At 41.1% G+C, this 9,573-nt stretch overlaps 1 protein-coding gene across 1 annotated transcript in view; it reads left to right on the forward strand.

Moving 5' to 3' along the window:
* Positions 1-2,612: 2,612 nt before the first annotated feature.
* The window catches only part of TAF7L (TAF7-like RNA polymerase II, TATA box binding protein (TBP)-associated factor, 50kDa), a 25,023-nt gene continuing 18,062 nt past the window's right edge, over positions 2,613-9,573 (forward strand). Inside the window, exons 1-3 of the mRNA XM_012650052.1 lie at positions 2,613-2,868; positions 7,594-7,661; positions 8,468-8,546. Of these exons, the coding sequence (XP_012505506.1) occupies positions 2,613-2,868; positions 7,594-7,661; positions 8,468-8,546 (403 nt within the window). The remainder of the gene's footprint in view (positions 2,869-7,593; positions 7,662-8,467; positions 8,547-9,573) is intronic.

Raw genomic sequence — 9,573 nt, forward strand, 5'->3', positions numbered from 1 at the left:
ACCCGGCCTATTTTCTGTCTTTTTGATAATAGCCATTCTAACTGGGATGAAATGATATCTCATTGCAGTTTTGATTTGCATTTCCCTGATGATTAGACATGTTGAGCATTTTTTCATATACCTTTTGGCCATTTCTATGTCTTCTTTTGAGAAATGTCTATTCAGGTCTTTTGCCCATTTTGAATAGGATTTTTGTTTGTTTGTTTGTTTGTTTTTGCCATTGAGTTTCTCATATATTCTGGTTGTTAATCCCTTGTCAGATGGATAGTTTGCAAATACTTTCTTCCATTCCGAGTTGCCTCTTCACTTTGTTGACTATTTCCTTTGCAGCGCAGAAACTTTTTAGCTTGATGTAATCCCATTTGTCTATCTTTGCTTTTGTTACCTGTGCTTTCGGGGTCTTACCTAAAATATCTTTGCCCAGACCAATATCCTGTAGTGTTTCCCCAATGTTTTCTTTTAGTAGTTTCACAGTTTCAGGTCTTACATTTAAGTCTTTAATCCATTTTGAGTTGATTTTTGTATATGGTGAAAGATGGGTATAATTAACCCTTTGAAATCTAAGTTTACTAATATAGAAAACCCCAATAAACAGGATCATATCATACCAAACTCACAGGGCAATTTTGAGTTTAAATGAGATATTGCATGCAAAGCACTGGCAAAGAGCCTAGCACATAAAAGGCACTCAGTGAATGTTAGATGTTATTAACCTTGGAATGATTCCTGTTACACAATACATTTCTACTGAAGGAACACATGCAACTGCATATTTGCTATAATGTTGAAATTGAAACCTTAGTTGGGGAGGGGGGAGAAGTGCTATACAGGGGGAGGTGTACAACAGAACTTATTAGAAAGAAACAGCAACGTGACAGAAGAGAATCCAGAAATACATTCTGTATGGACCTGACAATATAACAGTATGTATATAACAGCTTTTATATGTATTTGTACATTATGTTATTTCTTAGATCAGTTCTCCCCTACCAAAAGAAACTATAATTCAGGCCAGGCACAGTGGCTGATGCCTGTAATCCTAGCACTCCGGGAGGCAGAGGCAGGAAGATCACTTGAGGTCAGGAATTCAGGAGGATCACTTGAGGTCGGGAGTTCGAGATCAGCCTGACCAACAGCAAGACTCCCCATCTCTAAAAAGAATAGAAATGTAACCCTAGCACTCTGGGAGGCTGAGGTAGGTGGATCGCTCAAGGTCAGGAGTTCGAGACCAGCCTGAACAAGAGTGAGACCCCGTCTCTACTAAAAAATAGAAAGAAATGATCTGGACAACTAAAAAATATATATATATATAGAAAAAATTAGCCGGGCATGGTGGCGCATGCCTGTAGTCCCAGCTACTCGGGAGGCTGAGGCAGGAGGATCGCTTGAGCCCAGCAGCTTGAGGTTGCAGTGAGCTATGATGACCCCACTGCACCCTAGCCAGGGCAACAGAACAAGACTCTGTCTCAAAAAAAAAATAATAATTTATATCCTTTCATTTCTTCCACTTTTTATTCCTATTTTTCCTTAAGAAGGGGCTAGAAATCTGGCATAAGGGAAAAATTACATATGTATGTGCTTGTATCTCTAACTACATTGTAAATTTCTTAAGGATAATTTTTGCCTCCTTCCCATGAATCACTTACCATATTTTAAGCATTTGATAAATGTTTCAAATACAGCCTGGCACATTAAATTCTCGATTAACATTTGTTGGATGATAGAATTCATAAATGAGCATTTATGTGCTCCCCTCCTCCATCCATTGGGATGCTCCCTGAGACACTTCTGTTGGAGTACTATTTTCATTCATCTGACATTTATATGGGATTCTTTTTAAAAATATTTTGAGCAGCTTTCAGGGTTGCTTACTGTACAAGATAAAAATAATTAGGGAATTAGGAGAGAATACAGTTATTTAAGATAACAAGAAAGGCTGACATATACCAATAAGATTCATAGTTATTGGAGGTGGGTTGCAAATTTGGTTCTGAGCTTCCTAGCAGCCATCGTAAAGTTAATTATATAATTCGCATTGTTCATACAATTCAAAACAATTACTCAGCTATTTCAGTTACCAAAGACAGCATTTTTCTTTGAGTTTTCATTAAAAGATTTTTTTATATAATAAATGTCTTCAAGAATATTCTACAGTAAATGTAAAACTGGTCTCATTGGTCTATTTTGTTTTACAACCCTTGATGTAGCCCCATGATGTAATGCCAAAATAAAGATCAGCGGATGGATTCTCAAAGGGACCAAAACCTATTTTGCCTAGGTCCAAAACTACGGTAATCTAGTTTATTTTTTTATTTTTTATTTTTTCAGGCAAAATAACTCAGGCTTCTGGATCTAGTTTAATTGAATGCAAAAAATCACGTCACAGAAGAAATGACAAGAATCTTCCAAAAATATTTATTCCTTACAATTAAGTTTACTAAGCGTTAGGCAGTAAGAGACTGCGCTACACCTTTAACAGCCACCAGCGATATGTCTAATGGTGTCACTATGTCTTTAAAAAAGATACTTTGGACACCATGAAAATTCTGGAACTTTCCTGATCACCTGACTAACAGAAAGAAGCCATTTTACAACCCCAACTACTGTGGACCATGGAGTGCCGTGAGGGACAGCTCCCCGATTCCTCAGAAAATGATTCAATACTGACGGTTTCGACATCAGGAGTAACTAGCAACCGAGAGCCCCAGATTCCTGGTGACCCTGGTGCTGAAACCGCCTGTGACAGCAGCACCGAAATTGCCGGCGAGCAAGGCACCCGAATTCCTGGCGACCATGGCGCTCCTACTGATGCCGACAGCACTGCCCAAGCTGCTGCCCAAACTCCCGGAAACTTACTGGAAAGGAAAGGTAAGTGGCTTTTTAAGTGTTTTTTTCTCGATTCGAGGATATTCTTTGGGAGTTTGAAGTGCAAACCCCCTTTTGGAGAAATCCCACTTTTGGACCAGGCATGGTGGCTCACACTGGGCGGGTGAGGCAGGGAGGATCGCTTGAGCTCAGGAGTTCGAGACCAGCCTGAGCAAGAGCGAGACCCCGTCTCTACTAAAAATAGAAAGAAGTTAATCGGACAACTAAAAATATATAGAAAAGATTAGCCGGGCATGGTGGCGCATGCCTGTAGTCCCAGCTACTCGGGAGGCTGAGGCAGAAGGATCCCTTAAGCCCAGGAGTTTGAGGTGGCTGTGAGCTAGGATGACGCCACGGCACTCTAGCCCGGGAGACAGAGTGAGACCCTGTTATGAAACAAACAAACAAACAAACCCCAAAAAAACAAAAAGAAAGGAGAATGGAAAGGACAGGAGAGGAAAGGAGAAAAAGGAAAGGAAAGGAAAAGAAAAAAGAAACGGAAGGAAGGAAGGAAAGAACAAGAAATAGAGAAAAGAAAGAAAGAAAGAAAAGAAAGAAAGAAAGAATGAAATCCTCTTTTTGGAGCCGCGTAACTGTGACCCTTTCCAAAAGATGTAAAACAGCGACTCTGTTGAGGAGAGGGAGAGGCTAATCGTGTCAGAGTAGTTTGGGCGCGGGTTATAGTTATTTAGTGGGTTTACGCAGCAGTGTATTTGCCACCAGCTGAGGTCGCCTCGCCAAGGGACAAATCGTCCAACCTAATGGGTTTGAGGAGCAATCAAATGTGTGAGGCTTTTTGCCAAGTATCACTGTCTATTGGTAAAAATCTCCCGGCGCCCTCAAGGTCGCCCCTGTGTAAAGGTAGCTTGTTTTGAAGCCCTGATCTTACTTCGTGAGGTCCCAGAGGCGTCGCATGTCCTCAGCGCTCAGCGCCTTTCGAACCTTCCCGCCTAAGCACGCGGCGAGCCCTCGAGGCTGCGGCTCTGTCCCTCTGCCCGGCGGCCGCGGAGGCGTGGCGAGGCGGGGAGGGGCGGGCGCCGGCCGCTCCTACCTGTCCCTGCTCCGGGCGCCCAGAACCCACAGGGCACAGACGCGGCTCCCAGCTCGCACAGCCTTTCCAATGGCGGCGCGAGTCCGCGGAGGAGAAGGTGAGTCTTCCCGGGACCCGGGCAGCGCCCCCCGCCACCCTCCCCAGCCCGCCGGGACCGCGGGGCGCGAAGGCTGCGTCCCGTTTGGCCCCGAGGGAGGCTTTCAAGGGAAATGGGATCGAAGCCCAGGGACTGAACTTTCCCCTTGGAAGCTTAGTGCCCCAGGGATAAGGATGGAGTGCGGGTCTCTATCTTTAAATTGCAGCCGGTGGCTGTGAACTTGAAAAAATACCAATTTAGGCTAGTGCTGACTTGCAGTGCCGGGAGCATTCTGCCAGGCACCCTCCAGCGAGTTATAATTCCCCAATTGTAATTCTGCTAAAGCTAGATGGAGCTGGGGTGAAAGGTCGAGAGGGGTCCTCCTTTAATTTAATTAGGTATCAAAGAACTCTTGCTGGAAAAAAGTTGATGCTTTTTTTCTCTTTCTTTTTTCTTGATTTCATTTTTTCTTTTCCTTTTTTTTTTTTTTTTTTTTTTTTTTGAGACAGAGTCTCGCTCTGTTGCCCAGGCTAGAGTGCCGTGGCATCATCCTAGCTCACAGCAACCTCAAACTCCCGGGCTCAAGCAATCCTCCTGCCTCAGCCTCCCGAGTAGCTGGAACTACAGGCATGTACCACCATGGTCCAGCTAATTTCTTTATATTTTTTAGTAGAGATGGGGGTCTCACTCCTGCTCAGGCTGGTCTCGAACTCCTGAGCTCAAACAATCCACCCGCCTTGGCCTCCCGGAGTGCTAGGATTATATGCGTGAGCCACCGCGCCAGGCCCGTTGATGCTTTTTCTTACTGTAAACACCATACAACCACTTCTTTGAGTAAATGCAGGTAACAAATTTAAAAAATAATTAAAACTCATTTCAGCCAGGGTTAGCCAACTTCTTTCCCCCGGGACCTTTTATCAGGTGTTTACAAGCAACTACTTTGAAATAGTTTCAGTTCTTACATTCTTTCTTTCATAAAAGAGGAGTTGCCAAAAAGGCTTTGCAATGAACAAAATGCCCTAGTCTTAGTTCTGCTGAGAAATCTAAAAGTTACTACTGATCTGATAAAATCTTGCTTAGCAACTAGTTCTTCAAATAATCTGAGTTTCTGCCCCCAACCTTGTGTTGGTTATTCTGTTCCGTTTGCTGGGCAATGTGCCCAGCCCGAGATTTTGTATTTTGTTTACTTTATTTTAATTAACTTTTTTCTTACATTTACATTTCGTTTTTGTATTTATGTATGTACATATACGTGTGTGTATATACATATTTATAACTGTATGAAGCAAGAAGAGATGACTTATCACAAATAATGTGGCCTCCCCATTCTAGGTGTCTGCTTTTCCACTGCTGACCTCTTTGTGTTTTCTATGCCTTTCTGATAATTTCTGAAGTTACACTAAAATAGTGAAATCATAACTTCCAAATGATTTCTTTTCTTTCTTTCTCTTTCTTTTCTTTTCTTTTTCTTTTTACAGAGACAGAGTCTCACTCTGTTGCCCTGGGTAGAGCACAGTGGCATCATCATAGCTCACTAAAACCTCAAACTCCTGGGCTCAAGAGATCCTCCTGCCTCAGCCTCCCAAGCAGCTGGGACTATAGACATGCGCCACCATGCCCGGCTAATTTTTCCTTTTTTCTATTTTTAGTTGTCTGGCTAATTTCTTTCTATTTTTAGTAGAGACAGGGGTCTCATTCTTGCTAAGGCTGGTCTCGAACTCCTGACCTCAAGCAATCCTCCCACCTTGGCCTCCCAGAGTGCTAGGATTACAGGCGTGAGCCACTACGCCCTGCCTTCTGAATGATTTCACCCTAATAGGGTCCCAGAACCACTTGCATATGTTTAAAAAGGTTCCAGTGTTTTTAATTGATATTCAAATTTAAAACTCAGAGTCTAGTTAATGATTTACAGAGTATTAGGGACTGTACATGAAATGGAGCTTTTACTCTAACTCAAGGTATAAGATCTTGTAATTTGGTGTATAGCATAGTCAGGTTTCGTATATGTACATTACTTTCTTCCAACCTATGAGAAAAATCGTCCTCAGAAGAAGTGTGGGCCCTAATAGCCCAAATACAAGCTACTACAGATACATCCCACATAGATGGAAAATAAGATTAAAGACTAACTTGGGATCCAGCAATCCTACTTTTGGGTATTTATCCTAAGGACTTGAAATCACTATGTCAAAGGGATATCTGCATGCACACATTCATTGTAGCATTATTGACAATAGCCAAGTTACGAAATCAACCTAGGCATTCATCAGTGGATGAATGGATAAAGAGTATGTGGTCCATATACTCAATGGAATACTACTCAGCCTTAAAAAAGAAGGAAAATCTGTCATTTGCAATAACATGGATGAACCTGGATGACATTAGGTAAAATAAGCCAGACAGAGGAAGGAAAAAACCCACATGTTCTCACTTACATGTGGAATCTAAAACAGTCAAACACATAGAAGCAGAGAGTAGAATGGTGGTTACCAGAGGTTGGAGGGTAAGGGGAATGGGCGAGATGTTGGTCAAAGGGTAGAAAGTTGCAGTTAGACAGGAGAAATAAATAATAAGTATTTAAGGTAATGGATATGTAAATTAGCTTGATTCAGTCATTTCACACAGTATACATAGATCATACATTACAGCATACCCTCATAATTATATATGATTATAATTTGTCAAAAAAAGATTAACTGGGAAGAGATATTCACTTTAACAAAGGTGTATTTTTCTTTCTTTTTTTTTTTACAAAGGGATCCACTTTAGGGTTCCTTTAAATATACTTTAGGGGTATTTCAAATAAGTGGTGGTTGTGAGAATTAAATGAAGTAATAGAATTAATGCACTCAATGTAGTGCTAGGCACATAGAATGCACACAATAAATGTTAGTAATGAATAAATCAAATCAAACTTTAAGTTCTATTCATACCACCCTTTCAGGAATGCATCTATTCCATGAAGTTAGGTATACTTATATAGATAGTCTAACCATAAGAATTGGCCTCCTAATTTTTCCCCAAGGTAGCTCAGTGCTGTTGATGTTGGCTCTAGAGTCAAAAAACTACCTGCGTTCCCATGGACTGCCTAATTCCTACCAATCCATTAAAGTGGATGAAAAATTGAAAATTAAGTTTTTCTTTACTTCAAATCATCATAGAACATTTCTGCAAGTGGTTTCTGGGTTTTCAGCCTTCAGTTTGCACTCTTACCTGCAGAGGACGTATAGTTTGCTTAGGTAATCACCACCGTGTTGTTGAATTGTAGTCCTTTACCTGAAAGTCTAAGAATATCGTTAAGATTAAATCATGTTGCATAACAGCTCTTACTTCATTTGTTCATCAGATTACATCATGTAATTTGGATTGACTCTGGGAAATCTGCACATGTTGGAGGGGAGATAAAGTGACTCTTAAAAATAATCAAATTATGTCAAAGAAAGTATTGTGTAACTTTACGGGTGTCATTCCGGTGAGGATTATGGACAAGAGGTTGTATAATTTAACGAGTACTATCAGAATTGGTCAGCAGAGGGAGCAAGAGGAGTTTTTAGTGACTTTCTCCTGGTTTTCTTTTTGTTTTCATGAACTCAAAAATAAGACATGAGTGTAAGACGGAAGGAACTTCCTTATGAACTTGAGAACCAGTTCATCTTACGCCTGCCTATGGTAAGAAACCTCTGCATCTCAGAGCAAATATCTTCATTGCATGAGTATAGTTCTCCTTGGATTCTGTAACATTTCTATTTCAGGTAGGCTGTAAAAACTCAGAACATCTGTTTCCCAGGAATCATGTTCTATTAAGCAGCCCTATCATAGTGTGTACTCTTTTAGCAGATTTTTTTTCCTCCTGTACATACCACCTAGCATGTGGGTTGATTTCCTGGCAAAACAGCTGTGACAATGATGTCACTTATCACAGATACTAACAGCCTGTTTCCTGGACAGCCATGATAAGACTCTTCTGAAATCCTTTCTGTCACCTCAAAAGGGGCAGTGAGAAGGACCAGCCGTATATCTCCTGTAAATTTATCACCATGCAAGCTGTTGAAGCTCATCTCAACATGTATTGGGTCTCTTCCACCCCTGATACCTGTATTCATGCATTACTTAGTCTAGGAAGCTATATTAAGGATGAGGTTCAGAAAGCTATTTCCCCAATTAGGGTTCATTAATATGCCAATTAATATGTCAGGTACACTGCAGCTAAGCTGTTCTTTAGCAACTACAGCTGAAAGGTAGCAGTGACAGGCAGGAATGTAGAGCTAGGAGAAGGCATTAACTGTAACTCCTAAAAGACAATGATGAGATTAGAGTCAGCCTCATCCTAACTTGATTTATACAATGCATTGTCTTGCTATTAACATTTGGAAGGTGTAAGGTTTTATTTAAGGGAGAGCTTTCTTTGATATATCTATTCTCTTAGTTGCCAAGTAGATAAGTAATCCTGATTTTTCAACTTACCTCCTTTTTAGGAACAGGCTTGTACTGTGAGGAACTTAATGCGTTCTGGAAGTGTCATCTCAAAGGATAAACTAAAAATTGACTTATCTTGTAAGTAGTTAATATCCATTCAGCATACATTGAACAATAATGTACCAAGGGATCACTATGTGCCAGGCACTGTACTAGGTACTAAGGATGTGAAAAAGAATATAATGTGGTCTCTGTCTTGATGGACTCATGGTTTAGAGAGGCTTAAGTCCTATTAGGAGGAAAGAAAGTAGGAATTATGCAACTTGGGGTGAGTAATTATCATAATGTGTATAAGGAAGAACTTAGGGGTTAACTGTGGGATTTCCATACTGCTAGTAGTCTCATATACAAGCTTTATGACTGTATTTTTTTTGAGACAGAGTCTCACTCTCTTGCTTGGGCTAGAGTGCCGTGGCGTCAGCCTAGCTCACAGCAACCTCAAACTCCTGGGCTCAAGTGATCCTCCTGCCTCAGCCTCCCGAGTAACTGGGACTACAGGCACACACCACCAGACCTGGCTACTTTTTTCTATTTTTAGTTGTTTGGCTAATTTCTTTCTATTTTTAGTAGAGATGGGGTCTTGCTCTTGCTCAAGCTGGTCTCAAACTCCTGAGCTCAAGCAATCCTCCCACCTCGGCCTCCCAGAGTGCTAGGATTATAGGCGTGAGCCACCGCGCCTGGCTGAGCTTTATGATTTTTTAAAGTTCAAGGGAATGACAAATGAATATGGTGTTCTTTGTTTACAAAGGTGACATATATTTCTTTCTTTAAATAATATTTGTTACATTTGCAAACCATACATCTGGTAGAGGTTAATATGCAAAACATAAAAGGAACTCAACTCAATAGCAAGAAAACAAATAACCCAATTAAAAAATGGGAAAAGGACCTGAACAGACACTTTTTTTTTAATTTCAGCATATTATGGGGGTACAGATGTTTAGGTTACGTATGTTGCCCTTGCCCCCCCCCAAGTCCGAGTTTCAAGCGTGTCCATCTCTCGGATGGTGCACATTGCACTCCTTGTGTATGCATATACCCGTCCCCTTCTCCCTCTCCCCCCAGAACAGACACTTTTTGAAGAAGACACACAAATGGCCAACAG

This window comes from Propithecus coquereli, unplaced genomic scaffold (assembly GCF_000956105.1).
Source record: "Propithecus coquereli isolate 6110/MARCELLA unplaced genomic scaffold, Pcoq_1.0 Scaffold31, whole genome shotgun sequence".
Classification (NCBI taxonomy): domain Eukaryota; kingdom Metazoa; phylum Chordata; class Mammalia; order Primates; family Indriidae; genus Propithecus; species Propithecus coquereli.